Source organism: Molothrus ater, chromosome 19 (assembly GCF_012460135.2).
Source record: "Molothrus ater isolate BHLD 08-10-18 breed brown headed cowbird chromosome 19, BPBGC_Mater_1.1, whole genome shotgun sequence".
Lineage (NCBI taxonomy): Eukaryota > Metazoa > Chordata > Aves > Passeriformes > Icteridae > Molothrus > Molothrus ater.
In genome coordinates this window covers 11,990,199-12,015,585 of record NC_050496.2, presented here as the reverse complement: position 1 = coordinate 12,015,585, position 25,387 = coordinate 11,990,199, and the positions used below count along the sequence as shown (strand labels likewise).

At 67.1% G+C, this 25,387-nt stretch overlaps 1 protein-coding gene across 1 annotated transcript; it reads left to right on the top strand.

Moving 5' to 3' along the window:
- The first annotated feature begins 1,131 nt into the window (after positions 1 to 1,131).
- BAHCC1 (BAH domain and coiled-coil containing 1) lies at positions 1,132 to 23,694 on the top strand. Its single transcript, XM_036394496.2, is given in 28 exon segments — positions 1,132 to 1,281; positions 3,165 to 3,474; positions 10,010 to 10,189; positions 10,915 to 11,037; positions 11,314 to 12,518; positions 12,520 to 12,928; positions 13,007 to 13,112; positions 13,276 to 13,484; positions 13,566 to 13,724; positions 14,040 to 14,257; positions 14,504 to 14,861; positions 14,946 to 15,680; positions 16,212 to 16,396; positions 16,509 to 16,645; positions 16,770 to 16,871; positions 17,111 to 17,225; positions 17,330 to 17,501; positions 17,885 to 18,046; positions 18,197 to 18,522; positions 18,848 to 18,955; positions 19,033 to 19,286; positions 19,390 to 19,465; positions 19,557 to 19,665; positions 19,801 to 19,923; positions 20,003 to 20,170; positions 20,563 to 21,713; positions 22,378 to 22,614; positions 23,088 to 23,694. Coding segments are annotated over 27 exon segments (7,509 nt in total). The 5' UTR covers positions 1,132 to 1,281; positions 3,165 to 3,299; the 3' UTR covers positions 23,295 to 23,694.
- The last annotated feature ends 1,693 nt before the right edge of the window (positions 23,695 to 25,387 follow it).

Sequence of the window (25,387 nt, the reverse complement as noted above, 5' to 3'; positions counted from 1 at the left end):
CCAGCCACTGCAACCGCCCCCCTGCAGTCCCCCAACACTGCACAGCCCCCCAGTACTGTACACCGCCCACCCTGCTCTGCATGGCCCCCCAACATCGCACAGCCCCCCATAATCGCACAGCCCGACAACATCGTAGGGCCCCCCCATCATCGCAGAGCCCCCCAACACTGCTCTGCATGGCCACCCCACATCGCACAGCCCCCATCATGGCACAGCCCCCCCAACATTGCACAGCCCTCCATCATCGCACAGCCCCCAAAAATCACATAGTCCCCCTTCTGCCCGGCATAGCCTCCCATACTGTCCCCCGTCACACCGCACAGCCCCTCAATTACCCCCCTTATCGCACGCTCCCTCCCGCCGCACGCCCCCCAGCACTTCACTGCCCGCCTCGCAGGTCCGGCAGCCGCTGCAGGCCGTTCCCGGCGGGCCCGGCGGTGCGGGCCCCGCGGCGGCCGCTGCCCGCGGCCCGCTCCCCTCACGCCGCTCTTTGATCCCGCTCGCTCCGGCCCAGGGCGCTCGGGGCTGTGCGCGGGGGGGCCTCGAAACCGCCCCCGCCGCGCGTGTCCCCCCCCCCGGGGGGCGCCTTGAAACCGCCCGCGGCACCGGCCAATGGGCGCCTTGTTTACACTGCGTGATTGACAGCGCTCTGGCGCGCCGCCAGCCAATCGCGGCGCGGGGGGGGCCCGCGCGCTGCGGCGGGGGGTGCGCGGCAATGCGACTCCCCCCAGCCCTCCGCCCCGAGCGCGCACCGCGCCTGCGCGCCGCTCCCTCCTCCCCATTCATCCGCCGGGCTTGAATTAGGCGCCGCCGTTCCGCGCCGCTCGCCGCGCGCCGATTGGCGGGAGCGCTGGCGGCCCGCCAGCCAATCGGGAGCGGCGCTCTCTTGACGCGCGGCGCGCGCGCCGGAGGAAGAATGGAGTCGGGGGGGGCTGGGGGGGGATCAATGGCCGGCGGGGCGCGAGCGCCGCGCGGCGGCCAATCAGCGAGGGGGCGCGCGCGCGGGGCACGCGCTCATTAGCATGCGGGGCGCGCCCGCCCCGGCGGAGAACGCGCGGCGTGAGCGGGAGGCGCGGCGGGGTCCCCCCACCCCCCCCCCCCCCCCGCCTTTTCCCACCCCCCCCTTCCCTCCCCCCCCCCCCACCCCCCCCAACCACACACCCCCGGTTCCCTTTGCTGCAGGAGCAGCCGGTGCATGGGCAGTGCACGGGCACCGGCAGGAGCACGCTGCGCACCCCCGCCACGGGACCGCACTCGCCCCGCGCGCGGAACGCCCCTCCGGTAAGTAACTGCGATCCGCGGGTGGGTTTTTTTTGTTGTTGTTGTTGTTGTTGTTTGGGGGTTATTTTAATTTCGGGCGCTCCGGGGTTATTGTTTTTGTTGTTTTTGCTTTTTGGTTTTGTTTTTTTTACGCCTTAACAATTTTTTTTGGCGTTATTTATTTTGGGTTTTTTGGGCGTTAATTTTTTTTTTAAATTGCGTTTTGGGCATTATTTTTATTTGTGTTTTGGCCATTATGTTTTTTTTTTCTTTGCCTACTTGGATTTATTACGTTTTAAATTTTTGGGACGCTAATTATTTTGCATTTTTTTCAATTTATTTTTTGCAAATTTCCTTTTTTTTTATTTAAGGTTTTTACCTTATTATTTATTTTTTCGCTTTATTTGTTTGCACCTAAATATTTATTTGCATCTTTCCGGCATCAAAATATTTTCTACGTTCGTCTTTTTCTTGCAAAAATATTTTTTCTCTTCATCTTTTTTCCCCCAAAATATTTTTCCCTGTATCTCTTTCTACCAAAATATTTTCCCCTTCATCTTTTCCCATTAAAACATATTTTTCCCTTTCAACTCCTTATATTAAAACATTTTCCCATTAAAGCCCGTCTCTTCGAAACGCTTCGCCTTAAAATTTTGTTCATTAAAATTTTGTGCGTGAAAATATTTGTTCATTAAATCATTTGCTCATCAAACGCTGCTTCACTAAACCGTTTGCGCCTTCAAACATTTTCGCATCGAGCCCTTTTTGCCTTCAATTTTTTGCTTTAAATATTTTTCCCTTTCAATTATTTCCCATTAATTTTTTCGCTTTGCATTTGTTTTTTTATACCTCAATTAAAAAAAAAAAAAAAAAGAAAAAGAAAAAAGAAAGCAAAACATCCTTTTTCCACATATTTTCCTCAGCTTTATTTAAGGAAATGCACATGTTTTGTTCCCGGCCCGGGTTTCTTCCCCCGGGGCTCGCCCCGGCGCTCCCCCCCGGTCCCCGCCGTCCCGGCCGGGCCCCCCGCGCCCCCCGGCCGCTCTCGCCGCCCCGCGCCCCTTTGTTCGCCGCCGCCCGGCCCGTGCCCGGCTCCCCCCGCCGGATCGGGCCCCCCGGCCCCGGCGCTGCCAGAACAATGACCCGGCGGGCGGGAGCCGCGGCCGGGCACCGGCAGGGACCGGGAACCGCGGCCGGGAGACCGGGGAAATACGGGGAAACCGGGACAGGGCGCCGAGGACGGACCGGGGAACCGGGGAGAGGAGGGTCGGGACAGCGGGTAATATCGAGGAAGCGGGGCCGGGGGAACCGCGCTGGAGGGAAGACGGGGAAACACCGAGGAACCGGGGCTGGGGAAGGAAGGAAACCAGGGAACCGCGGCGAGGGAGGCGCCGAGCACCGGGGAGACAACGGGAAGCGGGGAAGCCGGGGGCGAGCGGGGCCGAGCCCCAGGGAGATACGGTCGGTGAACCGGGAGAGATAAAAGAACCGAGCGCCGGGAAACCGGAACCCGAGCAGAGGCCAGAAAGGGTCGGAGCAGCGGGAACCGGGCCCGCGCTCCGGGCAACCGGGGTTGGGAACCGGGAGCAATGGATAGAGGGGGAGCTGCGCTCCGGGAGGACCGGGAACGTGGAGTGGGGGGGCTGTGCGCTGAGGAAACTGGGGATCATGAACCGGGAGCACTGGGAAAAGGGGGAGCCGTGCTCCGGGGACGGCAGAGAGCGGGGACCGTGCGCCGGAGGTACCGGGGACCGCGGGGCCCTGCGAACCGCGGAGAAAGCGGGCAGCGTGCCGGGGAAACGGGGAGCGGAGCGCTGCTGGGGCGCGGTGGCTCTGGGGTGCAGTGATGGCCGTACCCCCACCCCGGCCGTGCTCTCACTCTCTCCTTTCTCTCCCCGTGCCAGGAGCGGAGGATGAGCCGACAGCCCCGGCGCGGAGCGCGGCACGACGGCCGCCGAGCCGGCCCGGCGCGGCGCTGAGCATCGCCCACGAGCCGTGTCGGGGTCCCGCCGAGCCCCCCGCGGGTGGGTGCCCCCGGCATGGACGGCCGTGACTTCGCGCCCCCGCCGCGGCTGCTGTCGGAGCGGGGCAGCCTGGGCCACCGGCACGGCACGGGGCGCGTGGCGGGGTCGGCGCACGGGGCCGTGCAGCCCCCCGGACACTTCCAGCCCACCAAGTACTTCCCGGCGCCCATCTCCATGGCCACGCACACAGGTCAGAGGGGTCGGGGCGCCCGCGGTGCGGGGGGCCGGGAAGGGCCGGGAGGCTCGGCACGGCCCCGGGAGCCCGGCACGGCCCCGGGAGCTCGGCCTCCCTTTGTGCCGACCTCGCTGTCACCGCGCCCGGGGGTTTTGGGGTTTTGGCTCACGCACACGGGGAACATCCCCCCACCCAGCCGCTCCGGCGGCGCGGGAGGAGCGTGACCCCGGGCTGCGCCGGCGAGATCCCGGTGCCGGGACGAGGAGGCGCGTTCGGGCTGAACAAGGAGGCCGTTATGAGCGGGGCCGTGGGGCGGCGGTGGAAGGTCACCGAGCCCGGGCTCGATATTCGGCGCCGAAGTGTCAGGGTGCGAAGGGGTTCGCGGCGCGTGTTCGCCGCGGCAGCTGCCGGAGCTGGACAAAGCGCGGCACACGGCCGAGCTCGGCACGGCCAACCAGCACCGGCGCAGGGTCACCGGATCCGGCATCCGCGGCGAGCTGCCCGCGCGGCTTTGTCTGCGGCATGTGCTCGCCTGCGGCCGGGCAGGGCTCAACCGGGCTGCGCGGCGCCGGTACCGGGGTTCGCTGCACGGGGGGCTGTGAGGGCGCAGCCGGCGGGGAGCCCCCTGCGCTGCCGAGCTCCGGGATGGAGCCGGAGCGGGAGCGGGGCCGGGGTGGGAGCCGTGTGCCGGCTCGGCACGGCGCAGCGCCGGGCCCCCGCTTCCCGCCGGCGCAGGCGGTTGTCTGGCCGCGGCACGGCGGCAGCGCCGGTTATTGTCGCCGCCTTGATGAGCTGTGAATACTAATAAAATTATATCTGCTTTAATGGGATTACAATTAGTGCGTGGATTAGGGCGGGGGGCACGGCCGGGCCGGCGCGGGGGGGGTGGCAGCCGTGGGGGTTCTTGGAAGGAGGTGGAAAGCGGGGGGCACCGGGGGGTGCCGGAGAGGCGGCGCCGGATAGGGCCCGCGGCCGGGGCGGTTTCGCTTTGTGCCGGCGGCCCCGCTGCCGGGACCACCGCCGGGCTCGGGGGGCCACCCCGGCTTCCTCCAGCTTTGTTGGGCGAGGAGTGCGGATGGGGGCTTGGAGCCCGGCCCCGGGATGGGGGATAGGGGTGGCGGTTCGGCTGCTCTCCGGCTCGCGGTGACCGTGGGGGGATCCCCGAGGGCCTCCAGCGCCGGGGTGCTGCCGGCTTCCCTCCGGCTTCCGTCCGGCTTCCCGCCGCGGCCGCGTCCCCGTGCAGGACCCTCACACCCGCCGGGGCCTGGGCGACACATGGGAGCCCGAATGCACCGGAGGTTGTTAAAATAACATGGATCCGGCTAAAAATACCCGGCAGAAACGCGCCGAAAAAAAAAAAAAAACATAAAAAAAAAAAAAGAGGGAAAAAAAAAAAAAGAGAGAAGCCAAACCCAACAACAGAACGAGCTAAAAATATTCCGGCTTTGGCAGGGCCGGCGCAGCCGGAGCGCTTCCCAGCGAGCTGCGCTCGGAGGCTCCGCGCGGCCGGAACGCTGCTGGGGCGGATAAACCGGATAATTTAGCGGCCGGCACGGTGCCGGCGGGAGGGGGGCTCCCCATCCCCTGCACCCCGCGTCCTCCCGGCACGGCCCGGCCGCGGTGCCGGCAGCCGTGCTAGCATGGCGCGGTAATTAAGGCCGATGATTGATAATTACCCCACCCAGCGCACGGAGCCAGCCCGCGGTTGGCCGTGGCGGGGCGATGCCGGTGCGGCACGCGGCGCCCGGGGGGCACGGCGGGGCCGGGGGGGCTCCGGCCGCGCTCCCCCAAATGGCTCCCGGCGTGGGGCCGGACTACACCTCCCAGGAGCCTTTGCCGGGCCCGGCGGCCGCCCTGGGAACGGGAGATAAAACTGTTTTCCTTGGTTTTATTAAAGCCGTAACTCAGGGCCGCGCGTTCGCGCAGCCGAACGCTCCGGCTGGCGTCGGGTTTGGCACCGGCACCGCCCGGGGATGGGGGGATGGAGACCCCCGGAGCCCGCCCGGGCGGGGTGCAGCCCCTGCACCCCAATTGTAGGGGGTCCCACTGCCACGGCACAGCCCGTGCTGAGCAGGGCCGGGGGTCCCAGTGCCTCCACCACAAACGGAGGGTGGGAAACTCTGGCAGAGGCCTGTCTGAGCCACGCTGGGGCCTGGCTGCAATTTTTGCCTTTGGATGTTTTTGTGCACTAGAGGAGAGTTGTGACTGCACCGGACTGTGTCACCGTGGCCGAGCCCTTGGCCCCGAGCAGTGTGGCCGTGGTGGTGTGTGGCTTGACCATGGGGGTGTGTGTGTGAATCCCAGTGTGCATCCCAGTGCGTGTGTCCCGGTGTGAATCCCGGTGTGCATCCTGGTGTGTGTCCCGGTGTGAATCCTAATGTACATCCCAGTCTGTGCCCCGGTGTTCATCCTGGTGTGCGTCCTGGTGTGCGTCCCGGTGTGAATCCTAATGTGCATCCCGGTGTGCGTTCCAGTGCTGCCCTGCAGCCTGGCAGTGGCAGTGTTGGTGTTTGTCCTGGTGCTGGCACACAGCCTGGCCATGACAGTGCAGGTCCCGGTGCATCCCATCCCAGGGTGCTGGATGTGCTCCCACACCTGTCCCCTCCCTGGATCACACCACAGGCTGGGTGCTGTGCAGTTCCTGGCACGGCTCTGAGGGGGGATTTGGGTGCTGATGGTGGGAAGCAGGTGGGGACGGTGCCCCTGGCTGGGTGGTGACACGGGGCCGGGTGCCAGCGCTGCAGCCGCTCTGCATCGCTGCTTCCCTGGAGAAGGGATCTGTGAGGGGCTGGAGGCCACGGTGCAGCTCTGGCGCAGCTCCGGTGCAGGGGCTCCCCCCATTCCCCAAAGTAAGTGTCAAAGTTAAACCAGATCTGGAGATTAACTGGGCTGCTCCTGGGTAGCCACGAGGCGCCGGGGCCGAGCGTGGCCGGTGGGAGCAGTAGGACGTGCAGAACCCTGGATCCCACAGAATTACCCCGGCTCTCGCAGAGTCATCCTGAGTGCTTCCACTGTTCCTTAGTCATGAGCTGGATCCAGGCACAGATGTTGCCACGTGCCAGGCCCTGGGGGACGGGCAGCTGCCACCGGCCCCTGGCACTGCCCGGGGAACAATGGAGGGTGGATGGGCTCTATGGAGAATTTTGGGGCCACTCTGAGTGCCCCTGGCTCCTCGGGACCCCCAGCCCTGCCTATGCCCTGGCTGCCCCACAGCATCACCCCAGGGCAGGCTCTGTCCCTGCCTCATGCTGGGGTCCCCCAGCCCTGGGGGAAGATAAGTCCTCCCCCCGCCAGGACTCACATATGTGACATTCACAGGAACTTCACAGGGTGCCCATGGACCCACATTTTGGAGGGTTTCTGGCAAGGATTCATGTGCATGGCATCCATGTGACATCAGTGGTGGGGTGGGACATCAGGACCCCCGGGACTGGACGCTCCCTGGCTTCCCTGTACTCCAGCAATGGTCTTCCAAGGCATGTGTGTGTCAGGTTGTGCTCTGGGTGTGCAAATCGTGCTGTGGGTGTGAAAGTCATGCGTGCAGGGAGCGTGCACTGAGCACACGCGTGTGCCAGCTGTGCCAGTGGTGTGTGCCAGCTGTGCCAGTGTTGTGTGCCAGCCATGCTAGCAGTGTTTCCCAGCTGTGCCAGGAGTGTCCCCCGCCCTTGTAAGCCCTTTGCACACGTGGCCCCAGTGAATGTGCAAGCACTGAGTGTGCAGTGGCTGTGGCCTGCACAGCTGCCAGTGGCATTCCAGAGGGGATAACCCCTCGCACAACACTGGGATCACTCTCCTGGCCCCTCGGGCACGTTCCGGCAGCATTTCACCATTGCAGCATTCATTGAGTGCCGTAACAATATGGATTCAGTTGGAATTACAGCACTGAGGGAGCCAGAGCCCGTTTATTCCCTGTTTGCCAAATTTTTAAAGGGGCAGTGTGGGTTGTGAAGCACGTGGGGGGCTGCCCACCACCCTCTGCCCGGTTTGGGGGGGCCTGGGTTGCCCCTGCCAGGGTCCCTGCCAGCTCCCGGCCCTCCGCCCGTGGCCCCAGCTCCATTAGGAATGTTCCAGCCCCAAAATAGCCGAGGGAGAAACCCAACCCTGCACACGTCCCCCCCGCCACCGCCGCCATCCTGGGTCTGTCACCGCCTTGGGGATCCCAGAGCAGCCGTGGGCTGAACCCCCCCAGGACCAGGCCCCCCCTGCACACGCTGGCCCTGAAACTTTCTGCCTTCCAACACATTCCCATCTGTGCTGCACTTGGAGTGGGGGCGAGGAGCAGCTGGAGGGAAGGGAGCACCTCTCGTTGTTCCCTCCTGGGTCTCCCCAATGCCCCCCGCCCCTCTCAGCGCTGTCGGTGTGGCCATGCTGAGACCTGGCACACTCGTCACACGTGTGACCCTCTGCGGATTCAGGGCCAAGGGAAATTTCGTGCCGGAGCCGGGAGCGATGCCGGCGGGGCTGAGTCACAGCACCGGCCTCGGGGAGCCCGGCCAGGGAGTTCCCAGGGTGATGCTGCCGGGGGGGGCCGGGCTGGGACCCCGCAGCCATCTGTCCTGCGCTGGCAGCCCGCCCCACGGGGCTGTGCCCGTCCTGGCACTGCCAGCTCATCGGTGACACGAGTTGTGCCCGGTCTCAGGGACTGGCAGCACGGGCTGTTCCAGCACCGGTGGCTTATCCGTGACACGAGTTGTGTGCGTCCTCAGTGACCCGTCCCTGTCCTGTGCTGGTCCCTGTCCTGTGCTCGCCATCACTGTGGCTGGATGGGCAGAACCAGGGGGCCGCTCCCTGCCTCTGCTCAGTGCATGAGTGTGCAGAGGGTCATGGTGAATGGATCAGCAGTGCTGGCCACGGGGCCAGTGGGAATGTGGGATCAGCAGTGCTGGCCACGGGGCCAGTGGGAATGTGGGATCAGCAGTGCTGGCCACGCGGCCAGTGGGAATGTGGGATCAGCAGTGCTGGCCACGGGGCCAGTGGGAATGTGGGATCAGCAGTGCTGGCCACGGGGCCAGCCCGCGCTGGGGGAGCCGTGAGTCAGCGGGTGGGCGGTGGGGAGCGGCGGCCCCGCAGCCCCCCCGGGACACCCCGGCCCCGCCGCCATCGGGGTGGGGTGAGGGGTTATTTTTTTCCAGCCCATTTCACAGCTTCCAGAAAAGTCTCGTTCTGGAAACCTCGGCTTCCCGCCCGGCACAGCCCGGCACGCTGCCGGCTCCACGCCCACATGGGGTCCCCGGCGCGGCCGGGGCTGTGGCGCACAGGGTGGGCTTGTGTCCCCGGGGATGCGTTGGCACAGCGGGGTGTGCCCGCCCGTCCCGGTGTGGTGTGTCCGGTTCCCAGGGCTGTGGGTGGGATGCGGCCGTGCCCCCGGCCCACGCGGCCCTGCCCCGCTCGGCCTCGCCACGGAGGAAGGAGCGAAGCTGCCTGAAACCACATCCCGACACTCATCCCAGAGGCATCCCGGTGGGATTAGCCGGGGAGCGTGGGCCGGCTTAGAGAGCAAAGCATCGCTTCCTGCCCCGGCCGGGCGGGCAGCCAGCCCGCGCTCCTCACCACGCCACGCGTGCTGAGCCGTGCCGAGCCGTGCTGAGCCGTGCCACGGCTGCCTTGGCACACACGGACATGGGGAGCGGGCCCACACAGTGAGGGGCAGCTGCTCCCCCATCCTGGCTCCCCCCATTCCAGCTCCCCCCGCCCGGCCGCTGGCCACCAGCTCCGAAGTTTCCACCATGATCTCACGGCTTGGCCGGGATGGGAGCGGGATGGGGGGCGGGATGGGGAGCGCCGGCCATGGGCCTCCCCAAGGGTGCTGGGGGCCCCCCCGGGCTGCGGGGGAGGCAGCAGGGTCAGGGCCAGGGCTGTCCCCCCTCCTTGCACTCACACACATGTGCACACACACACACACACACAGAGCACACATGTGCACCCACATGGCCTGGCACAGCCCATGTCCCTGGAGCTTGGGCTTGTCCCAGCACTGGGAGCAGCCGGTGTCCCCTGGGGGGGAGCAGCAGTGTGGGGAGCCACACGCGTGTGCAGAGCCTCCCACGTGCTGTGAGTGCTTGGGGCATGCACAGGGCAGGACTCTGGTGCCCCTTGCATGGCTCTGCTGTGCCTCACACACTCTGGGGCACATCTGAGCCCCGTGGGGCTGGGGTGTCAGGGACATGGGTGCGTCAGGGGTGTGACTGCACAGGGGACGTGGGGGCTCACAGGGGATGTGTGCAGGCAGTGTGGGCACGGGGGACAGGGCAACATGAGGAACATGGTAACGCAAGGGCTGTGAGCACAAGGGACGTGTGTGCACAGGGGCTGGGCGTGCACAAGGGACACAGTCCCACGAGGGACACGTGTGGCACGAGGGCTGGGTGTGCCCAGGGGATGCACCGGTGCAGAGTGAGCTGCACAGCCCCGTGGCAGCCATGCACACACGTGTGTGCACAAGGGAGTGTGGTGTGCTGGGTCGTGCGAGCAGGACCTGCACAGCCCCCCCGACTGCCCTCAGCCCCCCCAGACTGTTCTCAGCCCCCCTGACTGTGCCCTCTCCCCGCAGCCGGCAGCAGCCTGATGGGGAGTGCCCCCCCCTCGTCCTTCATGGGGGGCTTCCTGAGTGGCAGCCTGGGCTCGGGGGGGCCCAGCCACCCCGCCGGGCCCGCCGCCTCCCCCCCAGAACCGGCCTTCTGCGGGCCCCACTCCGGCACCTCCCAGATCTGGTTCTCCCACTCCCACGAAGGTGAGTGGGCACCGGGGTGGGGATGGGCTGTGGGTTGGGGTGGCCAGAGGCAGTCATGGCTCTGCCCAGTGCCAGTGGTCACATTCTATCAGTCCCCACATATATGGGATCCAGGGTCAGTGGTTTCTGGGTGATGAGGGTGGATTTGGCCACCGCTGTGCCGCAAAACACCCTGGGCATCCACAGGGACTGGGCTTAGACCCCGTAGTTGGGGTTTGGGGTGGCTGGAGGGGCTCATGCTGGGCTGGGCCATGAACCCGGACAGGGACACCAGGCAGGTGACAGTGTGGGGACCCCAGGGGCAGCCCTGGTTAAAGCGAGTCCCCGTGCCCCCCCACGCTGTGGCGTGTCCGTCCCGCCGGAGGAGCGGGAGCGGGAGCGGGAGCGGGGCGGCGGTGCTGGCGCGGGGCCCTGGCAGCCTGCCCGGCTGGTAGTTTGACCGGCTGCCAGCTGGCTCCCGGCATTCCGGGGGGGCACGGGGGGACGGGGACGGGCAGCGCACGCGGCTGACGGACAGCCCTCCCGAGCCGTGCCGAGGCGAGCCAAGCACGGCCACTGCTGACACAGGGTTGGGGGGGGTCTCAACCCCACCTCCGGTTCCCAGAGGGTGGGAGGGGTCCCAGCCTGGAGGGGATCACGGGCTCTGCAGAGTTCCCAGCTGGAGCCGTGCGGGTTGGGATGCGAGGGCAGGTGCCACCCCAGCCCCGCTGACTCAATGTCCCCAGCCCCGGGGTACCCCCGATTCTCCGGGAGCTTGGCCTCAACCTTCCTGCCCATGGGCCACCTGGACCACCACGGCAATGGCAACGTGCTCTATGGCCAGCACCGTTTCTACGAGAGCCAGAAAGGCAGGTACCGGGGCCACCAGGGACCCCATGGGGCCGTATGTCCCCCAGCTGGGCAGGGGTGGGGGCTCAGTGCCGGACCAGGTGGTACTGGGCAGTGGGTGGAGTGGTGGGTGCCAGTCCCAGCCCTGCTCCTGCTTTTCACAGGGTTGTGGTGGGTGCTAACAGGGTCGTTGTTTGCGTGGGACACGGACCTTATGAGCCCGACCCTTCATCCCCATCTGGCCGCAGGTTGGGTGGGGGGAGCACGGGGGTCTCACCCATCGCCCTCCCCTCCAGATAACTTCTACCTGCGGAACCTTCCGGCTCAGCCCCCCCTGCTCCCTGCCAGCCACGGCTTCCCCGGCATCGCCCGCGCCGCCCCCGGGCCCCCCGCCGGCTCCTGCAGCCGGGAGCGGGACGCCGGCCCCCTCCCCAAGACCACCAAGGACTACGAGCGCTTCCTGGCGGGCAAGGACAAGGGGGGCAAGGGGGACCCCAAGGAGCGGCTGCCCGAGGAGGACCCCAAGGAGCGGCACAAGGCGGTGCTGCCGGTGCCGCCCGAGGGGCACTGCAAGGAGGGGGTGCCGCCGCGGGGGTCGGGCGACGGGCGCCCCAAACCCCTGGCCTCGTGCCTGCTGGGCGCCAAGGGGCTGGACGGGGACGGCGCCCGCGCCACGCTGCCCAGCTGTGCCGGGAGCGCCCTGCCCCGCGCCGCCCGCTGCGCCCCCAAGGAGCGGGAGCCGGGGGTCCCCGAGGCCCCCCAGCCCTACGGCGAGGCGGTGGAGCGGCGGCAGATGCTGCACCACGCCGTGTCCTACGCCGTGCCCGCCGCCGGCTCCTTCCCCTGCCTCCCGCTGCACGCCGGCCCTGAGGTGCTGTGCCCGCTGCCCGAGCCCCCCGCCCGCGAGCTGAAGCTCAGCGGGGCTACCTTGGTGCCCTCGGTGGGGCCCCCGACGGACAAGAGCCGCTCCTTCCAGGCGGAATCCGGCGGGATGGAGCGCGGGGACGGCAAGGAGCGGCACGCCGAGGCGGGCACCGAGCCCTACGGTGCCCCCTTCCACCACCCGCTGAAGGCCGAGGGGCCGGCGGAGCGGCGGCTGGAGTGGGGCGCTCCGGGCACGCGGCTGAAGGGGCTGGAGTACCTGGGGGGGGGCGCGGCCGAGGGACCCCCGTTCTCCGGCCGGTGCCCCGCGCCCAAGGCGGCTCTGGAGAAGGGCTACTTTGAGGTGCCGCCCGCCCCCGACTGCTCCCGTGCTCCCCGGCCCGACCCTCTGGGCGTCCGCGTCGGCCCCTCCTGCTGCACTTTAGAGAAGGGCCCCCCCAAGGAGCCCCCGGCCCAGAAGGTGGCTCGGATCCGGCACCAGCAGCACCCCGAGGCGGAGGCGGCCGAGGGCAAGCGCAAGCCCCTGGAGCTGGGTGGCCTGGGCTACGGCGGGCACCCCCTGCCCCCCTGGGGGGTGCAGGGCCAGGGGCCCCCCTTGGCCGTGGCAGAGGAGCGGAAGGGGGGGCCCCTACCTGGACCCCTTTGGCGCGGGGCTGGTGCGGGCGCAGGAGGTGCCCAACGCCCCCGACGAGGTGTCGGCCATGAAGAACCTGCTCAAGTACAGCAACGGGGCGCTGCTGGGGGGGCAGAAGGGCCCCCCCTTCGTGGGGCTGGGCAGCGCCAAGGGCAGCTGCGCCCACCAGGACGCCAAATTCCCGTCGGGAAAGGCTCAGCCGGAGCTGGAGCGGCCGGACTGCGCCCGCGGCCGGGAACACGAGGCGCTGGGCCCCGGCGGCACTGAGGGCGAGGTGCGGCAGCCGCCCGTGGGCATCGCGGTGGCCGTGGCGCGGCAGAAGGACTCGCTGGGCCGCCACGAGCCCTACGGCACCACCGGCACCGGGCGACAGCGGGCGGCAGCTGGAGTCAAAGGTGAGGGCTGGGGAAGGGGGACAGGGCGGAGGGGGCTGGCGGTGCCACGCTGATGCCACCGCGGTGTCCCCGTGGCAGCAGGCACCGCGCGCCCCGTGCACCTGATGGAGCTGGAGGCGGAGGAGGAGCGGGGCCGGCTGTGCGAGGAGCGCCTGGGGCTGCCCGGGAGGGACATCCTGCTCCAGTGAGTGCTGGGGGACGAGGGGGAGCCTGGGTGTGGGGGCTGGAAAATGGGCTGTGGGTGCTTTTTGGGGCACAGGGGTGAAAGATGGGGGTTCCTGGAGGGGGTGCAGGGGAGGGTGATGCCAGTGCTGCACCCACACTCTGTGTGTCCCCTTTTCCCACAGGGACAACAAGGACCTGGTGGAGTTTGCCCGGATGCACCCATCGGGGGGGTGTCCTGGGGAGCTGACCCCACACCTGATGATGACGGGGGGCTCATCGCTGCCGGCGGGGCAGCTCGGGGGGGACCCCACCGCCCACGCCCACCCTGCCCACACGCACTGGCTGCCCCGCACCCGCAGCCCCTCCATCTGGATGGGGGGACACTCCTACGGTCAGTGCCGGGTTTGGGGGAACTTGGGTGGGTGCTGACCCCCAGCAGTGGGGTGCTGACAGACCCCCCCCGTCCCCACAGGCATCGGGCACCCCGCCCTGCACCAGAACCTGCCCCCTGCCTTCCCTGCCTCCATGCCCAGCGCCATGCAGCCCGTGTTCCCCCTCGCCCAGGACCCCCCTGCCCAGCTCGTCATCCTCCCCACGGAGCCCCCCACCCACGGCACCCCCCACACGCTGGGTGAGCCTGAGACCCCCACCTTGTGCTGGGGAGGGGGGTCCTGGAGGCTGGGGGGGATTGAGAGAGGTGAGGGGGGTGGGAGATGGGGGGGTCACAGGGGGTACTTTTGGGAGTTCATGGCTGATGGGGTCCCTGGAGTTACTTTTGGAGGTGCAGGGGAGGGGTATGGGATCCTTGCAGGTGTTTTTGGGGTTCAGGGGTGGGAGATGCAGGTTGCTGGGGTTGCTGCCAGGGTCACAGGACTGGGGTTGGGCACTGCTGGGGTTTGTGGGGTGACCCTGAAGAGGGTCTCCAATTGCCCCCCTCTGCTGGCAGCTGACGTGATGGACCAGGCATCGCTGTGGCCCCCCATGTACCCGGGCCGGGGTCCCGGTGCCCACCTGCAGCACACGGGGCAGCTCCCCGTGTACCCACGGTCGCAGTTCCTGCGGCAGCAGGAGCTCTATGCCCTGCAGCAGCAGCAGCAGCAGCAGCAGCAGCAACAGCAACGGGCGGCCCAGGCCCTCGAGATCCAGCGCCAGGTGCACGGCCAGGTGCCAGGGGGATGGGATGGGATGGGATGGGATGGGATGGGATGGGATGGGATGGGATGGGATGTGGGGCTGGCCGGAGGATGCAGGGTGGAGGGTGGGTTATGGGCCTGGGATGGCAGATGTGGGGAAGAACTGAGGGACAGGCAGTGGGGCAGGGACTGGCCCATGGGGCTGGAGGAGGATGTGGGATGCAGGGCTGAGGTGTGGGGCAGGATGTGACACGTGTCACCTCGTTGTACCCCGCAGCGGAAGCCGGAGGAGCAGCCCCTGGAGCTGGAGGAGAGGGGTCCCGAGAAGCCCCTCAAACCCTCCCACAAAGCAGTTGCCTTAAACGCCCCGGCCAAGGGCCTGACCTCGGCGGCTCCCGCGCCCCCCAAGCTGTCCCCGTGCTGCCACTCGCCGGCCCTGCGGCACCCGGCCAAGTGCCCCGTGACGCTGCCCACGGCCCCCTGCACTTTACCCGCCTGCCCTGCCGCCAGCCCCGCCGTGGCCCCGCGCTCGCCAGCCGCCAGCCCCCTGCCCGCCCCCAGCAAGGGCGGCGACGGCGAGGACACGCGGGGCGAGGGGCAGCCCCCGCGCCGCTACCCCAAACCCCTGGAGCCAGGTAGGACCGCGGGCACGGGGAGCGGGAGGAGGGCGGCCGGGGAGCCCCGGGGCGTCCCCGCTGATGGTGGCCCGCTCCCCGCAGACCTGCCCCCCGGGTATGGCTACCCCGCCACGGCCATGGGCTACCCCGCAGCGCACTCGGCCGAGCCGGCCGACCCCGACCCCGTGCACGCCGGCTCCCCGCCCGCCGAGCCCGAGCAGTCCCGGACCTTCAGCCCCACGGCCGAGGCGCTGCGGGAGCAGGGCCCCCCGCGGGACCCCCCGGCCGAGGGTCCCGGGGCGCTGCTGCACCGGCACCACCTGCTGCTCCCGCCGGGACCGGGGGCGCTCTGCGGGGAGCGGGGGGCGGCGCCGGCCGGGGACGGCACCGAGGAGCCCTTCGGGGGGCACCGGGAGGTGGCTCAGGGAGCACCGGAGCAGCCGGAGCAGCAGCACCCCGTGCCCCAGGAGGGGGGCTCCCCGCTGCCCCCCACTGTGGAGGAGGACGAGGAGGAGGAGGAGGAGGAAGAGGAAGAGGAAGAGGAGGAAGGCGACAGCGATGGCTCGGAGCCAGAGGGCAGCTGCGATGAGGAGGAGGAGGAAGAGGAGGAGGATGGTGACGTCCCCAGTGGGCATCAGGGCTGCACGGGTGGGCTGGAGGCGCTGATCGCCGCCGGCATCGACCTGGGGGAGCTGCCGGCGCTGGAGGAACCCGAGGAGCCCCCCCCGGCCCCCCCCTCGCCAGCCCCCCACCCCTCAGGGATCCCGGGCATCGCCCTGCTCAGCGAACTCGCCGACCTGGAGCTGCGCCGGCGCCGCTGTGACCTGGCAAGGGAAGGTGGGTGACACTCGGTGCCCCCAAGTGACTCCAGTACCCTCCAGGGCCCTTTATCCTGTGGGACTGGGGAGCTGCATGCTGTGCCGTGCCGTGCCGTGCCGTGCTGTGCCGTGCCGTGCTGTGCCGTGCCGTGCCATGCTGTGCCCCACTCACAGCCAGGGCTCGGCTCCAGCGCTGGCTCCAGGCAGGCGCTGCCGGGATTCCCTCCCAGCTCGGCTTCCCCAGGGAATCCCAGAGGCCCCAGCGGGAATGGCCGCACAGCCTGGCACATCCCCAGCCCTGCAGGCGGGAGGGAGCAAGGGAGGGAGGGAGCAAAGGAGGGGACCCAGTGCTGGGTTCAGGTGGGGACAGCATGGAGTGAGGGGATGGCTGTGGGGTCCCACTCCCCATGGATGGGGTGGTGGGGTGGGCACGGGGCCAGATGGGGCAAATCACCATGGCCCGTCCAGCTCGGGGGCTGCTGCTGTGCCCCCAGGAGCCAGTGCAGGGCTCCGGGATGTTGGTCCTTGCTGACCCCCTGCCATCCCACAGGTGAGGATGAGGAGCTGCTGGCCTTCAACCTGCAGAACCTGGCCACGGTGGCGGCCGCCTGGTCGCTGGTGGAGGCGGCAGGACGGGAGGGCAGCCCCCCCGCCCTCAGCCCCCTGCCCGTGTCCCCCCCGCCCCGTGCCCGCGTCCCCCGCCGCAAGTACACCTGGACCCCCAAAACCAAGGCCGTGAGTGTCCCCTGGAGGGGGTGGCAAGGGGGGTGAGCCGTGCCCAGCCTCAGCCCTGGCTTTGAGGCCACTGGCAGTGCCAGCCGTGCCCAAACCCCCCCTGGCCCCCCAGGTGTGCCCGCTGAAGGCGGCCATGGAGCAGCTGAACACGCAGGAGGTGGAGGTGCGGATGCGCCTGGCCGAGCTCCAGCGCCGCTACAAGGAGAAGCAGCGGGAGCTGGTGAGGCTGCAGCGGCGCCACGACCACGAGTACGTCCTGTCCCTGTCCCTGTCCCCATCCTGAGCCTGGGGGCAGCACAGATCTGTGCAGTCCTTGCCCCGCTGGTGCTGGGGGCTCTGCTGATGGTGTCCCCGTTGTGTCCCCGTTGTCCAGGCGTGACGAGAGCTCCCGCAGCCCGGCGCGGCGCGGGCCGGGGCGGCCGAGGAAGAGGAAACACTCCAGTGCCCTGGGCAGGGCCGAGAGCCGCAAGGTCAAGTGAGTGACTGGTGCCACAAGTCCCCCCTCGGCCCAGGGGACAGAATTAATGGCAGGGTTTATGTTGGAGGGAAGGGGAGGAGGGAGACAGCAGCTGGGACGTGCAGGAGCCAGCCATGGTCGGGTCTGGATCCTTCTGGGGGATGCAAGGTGAAGCTGAGGGGTGCAGGATCCCCCCAAGGGGTGCAGGGTCCCCTGAGGGCCCTACAAGCACCGTGCCCACACCGTGTCCCCCCCAGGGCAGTGAAGACCAGCCTGTCCCTGCTGTGTGCTGAGCTGAGGGGGGACCCTGAGCCCCAGAAGAAGAGGAGCAAACTGGCCGGGGGGACCTTCAGCAGCCTCCAGGGCTCCCCGGTGAGTCCCACGGGGTCTGGGGGCTGTGTTCTACCCCCAATTCCCCCCGAGTCCCCCCAGTGTGGGGTCCTCTGCCCTGTGTGGTGACTCGTGGGGTGTCACAGCTGAAGCAGAAGGTGAAGGGCAAGGGGCTGCCCCCCGGGCTCAGCCCCTTCCGCCGGAGGGACCCCAACCCCAGTGCCCGCATCCAGAAGAAGCTGAACCGGCCCAAGAGCTCCAAGGGCTCCAAGTACCAGGGGCAGGACCCCAGTCCCCGGCAGCCCCCCCACTTCAGAGGCAAGCAGGGTGCAGGGATGGGGTGTGGGATTGGGGTGGGGGTGAGGACTCTGGGCTGGGGGTGCTGGGGTGAGGTCCAGGATGGGGTGCAGGGGTGGGATGGGGATCTGCTTGTGAGGTGGCGTGGGATGGGGATGTGGGATATGGCATGGGGATGGGGATGTGGGGTCAGAATTGGGGTTCTGGGGTCTGGCCCAGGACTGGGGTTCAGGGTCGAAGGTGGGGGTGCAGGGTCCAGCCATGGGTCTGGGGGGCAGGACACACTGGGGGGGTGGCTCATGCCAGGGAGTCACACATGGCCTCAACTCACCCCATTGTTCGCTGGGGGTGCAGGGGCCACCCCTGTGTGCAGGAGTCCCTCACCCTGTCCTCTCCCCATGCAGACGAGCCTGAGGGTGACACAGACAGTGAGGACGGGGACGAGGAGCCGGGGCTGTCACTGCCTGCAGGGCCGGTGGCTGTGCTGGGGCCCTCCCCGTCCTCCGTGGTGAAGATGGAGGCCAACGAGAAGGCCAAGAAGAAGAAGGAAAGGCAGGGGCTGCTAGGTAATGGGATTCACCCTGGGAATGCTGGCAAGGACCCGGGGGCACCTGCTGGGACTGGGTGGGCAATTGTGAGGTGCTGCAAGCCCGGACCTCCACAGGGTCCCCCGAGCCCTGTCACCCATGGGGAGCCCTGACCCCTGTCCCCCGCAGGTCCCTGCCGGCTGGGCAGCCCCGAGGGGGAGGTGAAGATCAAGCAGCGGCCGGTGAAGCCGGGGGCAGCCGGGAAGCTGGAGAAGCTGCCGGGCCGGCGGAAGGCGGGGGGCTGCCCCGAGGGCAGCAAGAAGAAGCTGAAAGCCAAGGCCAAGGAGAGCCTGAGGCCCCCAGCCCCCGGCGGCCCCAGCCCCCCGGGACCCCCCAGCAGCCTCTTTGGGGGCAGTGACCCCCGGCTGCTGGGGCCGAGGGACGAGGGGGCTCGGCTGGGAGAGAGGGGCAAGAAGGGCACCCGCAAGAGCAAAGGGCTGCAGGCAGCCCTCAGGGTGAGTGGGGCTGGGCTGGGGCACCCCTGGGCTCGGGGGCAGGGAGATGTGGTGTTTGCATGGGCTGGGGCCACCAATGGGACCAGGGCATGCAGGGCTGGGGTTACTGGGGGCTGCCAGTGAGATGTGGGTGCAGGGTTTTGGGAGTGGTTGTGGGGCACTGATGGAACAGCAGGGTGCAGAGGGATGGGGGCAGGTTTTGCACAGGCTGTGGGTGCTGGTGGAGCTGAGGGGGCACCCCTCAGGGTGGTGGGAGGCCCTGATGAGCTCTGGGGGCTGGGATCACACAGAGGGGTCACTGGTGGGCCCTGACCTCCCTGTGCAGCGCAAGAACGGGGCACTCTCGCTGGCCCTGTCCCCCCGGAGCGCCAAGACCATCCTGAGCAAGGGCAAGAAACTGGCCAAGGTCAAGAGCAAAGTGGCCACCAAACAGGTGAGACCCGTGGGGGGTGCCCCCCACGCTGGCACAGCCCCCTTTGCCCCCCACCCATCCCAAGCCTTCTCCTGCAGTGCAAGGGCCGGGCCGTCAGCAAACTCCTGGAGAGCTTCACCGTGGAGGATGATTTCGACTTCGACGACAACAGCAGCTTCTCGGAGGAGGAGGAGGAGCTGGGAGGCTGCCTGGCAGGGGGGGCCCGCGGGGGGGTGCCCCACGCCTGCGCCATCCAGAAGGAGGATCTGCGGGATGGGCTGCACATCCTGATCCCCAAGGAGGACAGCCTGCTCTACGCCGGCAGCGTGCGCACCATCCAGCCCCCCGACATGTGAGTGCAGGCTCCCGGGGGTCCCAGGCATTTGGGGGGGTTCCAGCCGTTTGGGGGGTGCCCCAAGGTGGGTTCTGACCCCCTTCTGTGCCCCCTTCCCCAGCTACAGCATCATCATCGAGGGTGAGCGGGGGAACCGGCAGCACATCTACTCCCAGGAGCAGCTGCTGCAGGAGGCGGTGAGTGGGGGGCAGCCGGGATGGGGGTCAGGGTGGGGGGTCAGGAAGGGGGTCCCAGACCCCACAAACCCTCACACCCTGCCTCCCTCAGGTCCTTGACATTCGGCCACAGTCACGGCGGAGCCTCCCACCCGGCACCCGCGTCTGTGCTTACTGGAGCCAGAAATCCCGGTGCCTCTATCCCGGGAACGTGGTGCGAGGTGAGGCTGCCTGGGGTCAGCCAGGGTGGGGTCAGTGGTGCTGGGGATCCCCTGCCCATCCCCTGGAGTCAGCCAGGGTGGGGTGGGCACTGCCGGGGATCCCCTGCCCATCCCAACAGCCCCCCTGTGCCACAGGCTCCTCCAGTGACGAGGAGGAGGAGGACGCCGAGGCCGTGCTGGTGGAGTTCGATGACGGGGACACGGGACACATCGCCGTGTCCAACATCCGCCTGCTGCCCCCCGACTTCAAGATCCAATGTGAGGGCCGGGGTGGGATCAGGGGATGTGGGGGGCTCTGGGGGAGCACGGGGCCGCCCTGACCCCCCTCTCCCCGCAGGCACCGAGCCCTCCCCGGCCCTGCTGGTGTCCAGCTCCTGCCGCCGGGCCAAGCGAGCGTGTGGCGACGTGGGCACCCCTGGGGCGCTGCCCCCCACGCTCTGCCCCGACCACGGCCCCCAGCCCCCCCGGAATTCCAGCAGGAAGGCAGCCAGCAAGGAGAAAAGTGGTATGGAGGGGAAGGAGCAGGATCCCCTGCCTGGCTGGGATGAGGGGAATGGTGTTGGAATGGGGGAAAGGCACTGGGATGTGAGAAGGAGTTTTGGGATGGGAGAAGGATGCTGGGATGCAGGGAGAGGTGCTGGGCTGTGGGGAAGGCTGTTGGGATGCAGGGAAGGGTGCTGGGGTGTAGGCAGGGGAACAGATTCATGGGAGGATGCGGGGATGTATGGAAGAGTGCTGGGATGCAAAGATGGGGTTAAAGGGGCTGGGAATATTGGGGTGCAGAGAAAGGTGAGGAGCTGGGGTTGGAGGAAGGGGTGGCACAATGGGGGTGGAGATCAGCCCCAGAGCATCCCTCCCTCACTGCTCCTGTGGCCTCCTGACCCCTGTGTTCCGCAGGCAAAGCCATGGAGGGGCTGTCGGGGGGCCGGGGGCCGGCGCTGGGGGACTCGGCGGCCGGGCGGCGCGGAGGGTCCCTGCTCAGCTGGGCCGCCGTGGCACAGACCAAGCGGAAGGCGGCGAACAAGGGCTCGGCCGTGCTCCAGAACCTCTTCCAGGTCAACGGCAGCGCCAAGAAGCTGCGGGCCAAGGAGACGCTCTTCCCTCTGCACCACCACCACCACCACCTCGCCGCCCCCGTCTTCGGCAACGCCTTTGGCGCCGACTCCTTCGGCCGCATCGCCAGCTCCTATGGCTCCTTTGGCACCGGCGCCGGGCTGGTGCTGCCCGCGGCCCAGAAGCTGCTGCGCTCCAAGAAAGCCGAGCGGCTGGAGGCCGAGGTGGGCAGGAGCGGGCGCAGGAAGGCGGCGGGCGGCGAGTTCCTGGTCAAGCTGGACCACGAAGGGGTGACGTCCCCCAAGAACAAGACGTGCAAGGCGCTGCTGTTGGCCGAGAAGGACTTCGGGGCCAGGCTGGAGCGGCCGCTGGGCAGCCACGGCTACGGGCACGCCGGGCTGGGCGGCCGGGAGCGCCGGGGCCGCGCGGCCGCGCACCCGCTGCCCGTGGGGCTGGCGCTGCGCAAGTACTCGGGGCACGGGGACTTCGCTCTGAACTGCGACAGCGACTGCCACAGCTCCTACTCAGACATGGACGAGGACGAGGACGCGGCCACGCTCGGCGCCGACGTCCCCTCGCGCTTCATGACGCGCCTTTCTGTGTCCTCCTCTTCCTCGGGCTCCTCCACCTCGTCCAGCTCCGGCTCCATCTCCACGTCCAGCCTGTGCTCCTCGGACAACGAGGACTCCTCCTACAGCTCGGAGGACGAGGACTCGGCGCTGCTGCTGCAGACCTGCCTGTCGCACCCGGTGCCGGCGCTGCTGGCGCAGCCGGACGCGCTGCGGCCCAAGGGCGCCGCGCCCCAGCGCTGCTTCCTGTCCAAGGCGGCCGCTGCCGGCCCCAAGGCCAAGCTCAAGCGCAAGGATCCCCTCAGCTTCGCCAAAGCCAAAGAGTTCTCCCGGCGGCAGCGCCTGCCCTCGGTGGAAAACCGGCCAAAGATCTCCGCCTTCCTGCCCGCCCGCCAGCTCTGGAGGTGGTCGGGGAACCCCACGCAGGTGAGGAGCCCCACGGGCACTGCCCTGGCACTGCCGGTGCCCGCCACGGGCACCCACCTGGGCACGGTTTGGCAGGGAGGGAGCAGGTACAGCTCGGGGCAGGGGGCACAGGTGGGTGTCTGTGTGCAAGGGACAAGGTGCACATTGGGGACAGGTGCCACGTGCTGCAGGCAGAGCACTGGCTGCTCAGGGTGCTGGGGACACCGGCTGTGACATGTGTGACATGTGAGTGCCCAGTGCAGGGTGCTGGTGGCCCCAGCTGCCGGACTGGGGAGGGTGCTGGTGGCACATGGGCAGCCAGCAAAGGGAGCTGGTGACACCAGCTGTGAATGCCAGCACAGGGTGCTGGTGACACCAGCTGTGTCCCTTGACCTGACAATGCAGGTGGCACCAGCCATGTCCCTTGAGCTGGCGTTGCTGGTGACACCAGCCGTGTCCCTTGAGCTGGCAGTGTTGGTGACACCAGCCGTGTCCCTTGAGCTGGCAGTGTTGGTGACACCAGCCGTGTCCCTTGGGCTGGCAGTGCTGGTGACAGCACCCCTGTCCCTCATTCTGTGAGCCCCCTGCTCTGGCTCTCCTCTCCACGTCCCCCGTGGTGTCCCCATGGCAGCAGGGCGGGTTTGGGGGTCCCCATGCCAGCTCTGAGCCCGTGTCCCCTCCCCAGCGGCGTGGCATGAAGGGCAAGGCACGGAAGCTCTTCTACAAGGCCATCGTGCGGGGCAAGGAGACGCTGCGCGTGGGCGACTGCGCCGTGTTCCTGTCGGCCGGGCGGCCCAACCTGCCCTACATCGGCCGCATCGAGAGCATGTGGGAGTCCTGGGCCAGCAACATGGTGGTCAAGGTCAAGTGGTTCTACCACCCCGAGGAGACCAAGCTGGGCAAGCGCCAGAGCGATGGCAAGGTGAGGGCAGGGCTGGCTTTGGGGGCAAGGAGCCACGTGCCAGCTTAGGTTGCCATGTGCCAAGTCAGGTGGCCACACATCATGCCAAGACATGCCAGAGAGCCATGCACCGCATGAGGTAGCCATGTTCCAGGACAAGTAGCCATGTACCATGTCTGGTACACGTGTGTGGTGTCAGGTAGCCACATGCCATGCCAGGTAGCCACGTCCCATAGCATGTAGCCACACATGGCCGTGCACCACATCATGTAGCCCATGTATGGTGTCAGGTAGCCACATAGCTACATCAGGTAGCACCATGCCTGGTGGCCGTGTCCCAGACCAGGTGGCCCTGTCACTGGCCAGGTGGCTCTGTCCCACAGCAAGCAGCCATATCCCCATCCAGGCAGCCATGTCCCCAGCCAGACAGCCGTGTCCCACACCAGGTAGCCACGTGCCCAGGCAGCGGCAGTGACGGCGCCTTGTCCCCACAGAACGCGCTGTACCAGTCGTGCCACGAGGACGAGAACGACGTGCAGACCATCTCGCACAAGTGCCAGGTGGTGGGGCGGGAGCACTACGAGCAGCTGACGCGCGGCCGCCGCTGCCAGGACCGCCAGGACCTCTATTACCTGGCGGGCACCTACGACCCCACCACGGGGCGCCTGGTGACCGCCGACGGGGTGCCCATCCTGTGCTGACCCCCGGGGTGCCCACCCTGTGCTGACCCTCGGGGTGCCCAGCCCCTGCTGACCCCCGGGGTGCCCACCCTGTGCTGACCCCGCCTGGCTCTTATGCAAAGGGTGACGTGGGGACATTGGGGGCACATCAGGGGGACGTGTGGGGGGGGCTCCCCTACAAGCCATAACTTTCCCTAGTACCTCTGACTGTTTGCCAGCAGGTGAAGCAGAAATCAGGTGTGTTGTTCTATTTATTTTGCCTGTAAATATTGTATTTCTTCCGGGAAGTTTTATGGAAAAGCGAGAAAGGAAAAAAAAAAAAACAACAAAAAACCACAAAAACAAATTCAACAACAGCAAAAAAAAAAAAAAAAAAAGACAAAAAATGATGAAAAAAAAATCACAAAAAAATAATAATAATCCTCGGGGAAGGGGGTGGGGGGGGGGTCGTTTCAGTGCACTGTGTCCCCCAGCCTGGGGGGACGGGGACAGCGGGGAGCGCTGTACAGAGGGGGCCAGGGCGGGGGGCTCGGCCCCGGGCGGGGGGCCCAGCGCCGCCGTCCCCAGTGCAATAGTGGGGTGACCGCGGGGGGGACACCCCGGGGGGACCACGGGGACCCCGCGGGGCCGGCGGACGCTGGCCCGTCCCGCCGCCGCTGCCTGGAAAATATGTACAGGGGCTTTTCCAGTGTAAACACTAAAACACACAAAAAATCCCACAAAACAGGATTAAAAAAAAAATAATAACCCAAAAGGACAAAAAAAAAAAAAAAAAAAAAAGGAGCAAAGGGTTAAACAAAGGTTTTATGAGCCGCCATTCCTGTAAAGGCCTTTTACTATGGAACTTTTTTATGGATAACTTGGCTTATGAATAAATATATGAACCGTTGCTGGCGCCGGCTCCGCTCTCGGCTCTGCCTCCGTTCCCTCGTGCTGCCACCAGCCCTGGAAACCCCAGTTAGGGATTGGGATGGATCAGGGATGGATCAAAGATGGAGCGGGGATGGATTGGGGTTGGATGGAATACAGGGATGGATCAAGGATGGATCAGTGATGGATCAGAGATAACGGGATGGATCACTGATGGATCAGGGATGGATTGGGGATACAGGGATGGATCAGGGATGTCTCAGGGTTACAGGGGTGGATCACTGATGAATCAGGGATGGATTGGGGATACAGGGATGGATCAGGGATTGATCAGGGTTACAGGGATGGATCTAGGATGGATCACTGATGGATGGGGATGGATCAGGGATTGATCAGAGATATAGGGATGGATCGGGGATGAATTTGGGATCAATCAGGGATTGATCAGTGACTGATCAGGGATACAAGGATGGATCAGGGATGGACCAATGATTGATCAGTAACTGATAAGGGATTGATCACTCCGGGCCTGTTCTCCCGTCCCCACGTGTGCTCAGACGGACGGGCAGCGCTCCCTCGCCATTGGTCGAGCCTCCGCCAATCAGCGGGGGCAGAGCCGGCAGCCGGGCTCCCATTGGCTGTCGGGGCGCGCTTTTGTTCTCGGCTCCGGCGCGCGCCGTCCAGCCCCACCCCCGGCCGCCAGGGGGCGCTGTGGGCGGGGCCGGGCCCGCGCGCGGGGCAGTGCCGCCCCCTGGCGGCCGCGTCGCGACAGAGCAGGGGGACAACAGAGGGACATGGAGAGACAGAGGGACATAGAGGGACAGAGGGACATGGGGTGGACATAGGGACACGGGGGGGGACAGAGGGACATCGGGGGGACAGAGGGACACGGCAGGGGACAGAGGGACATGGGGGGGACAGAGGGACATCGTGGGGGGAAAGACGGACCCGGGGGCGGACAGAGGGACATGGGGGGACTGAGGAACATGGGGACATAGTATTTGGGGGACAGGAAAGGGGATGGACAGACAGACACAAGCTCAGCAGAATGGAAGGGCGGATGGGCAAGTGCAGGGACAAAGAGCTGCGTGCTGAGACGGATGGACAGATGGACAAGGACATGGCTGGAGGGAGGCTGGACAGGTTGGCAAAGGGACAGAAGCGTGGCTGGACAGACGGACACGGAAAGGGACAGATGGACAGGCAGATGGGCAGAGGGAGCGATGGACAGATGGATGAGGGAG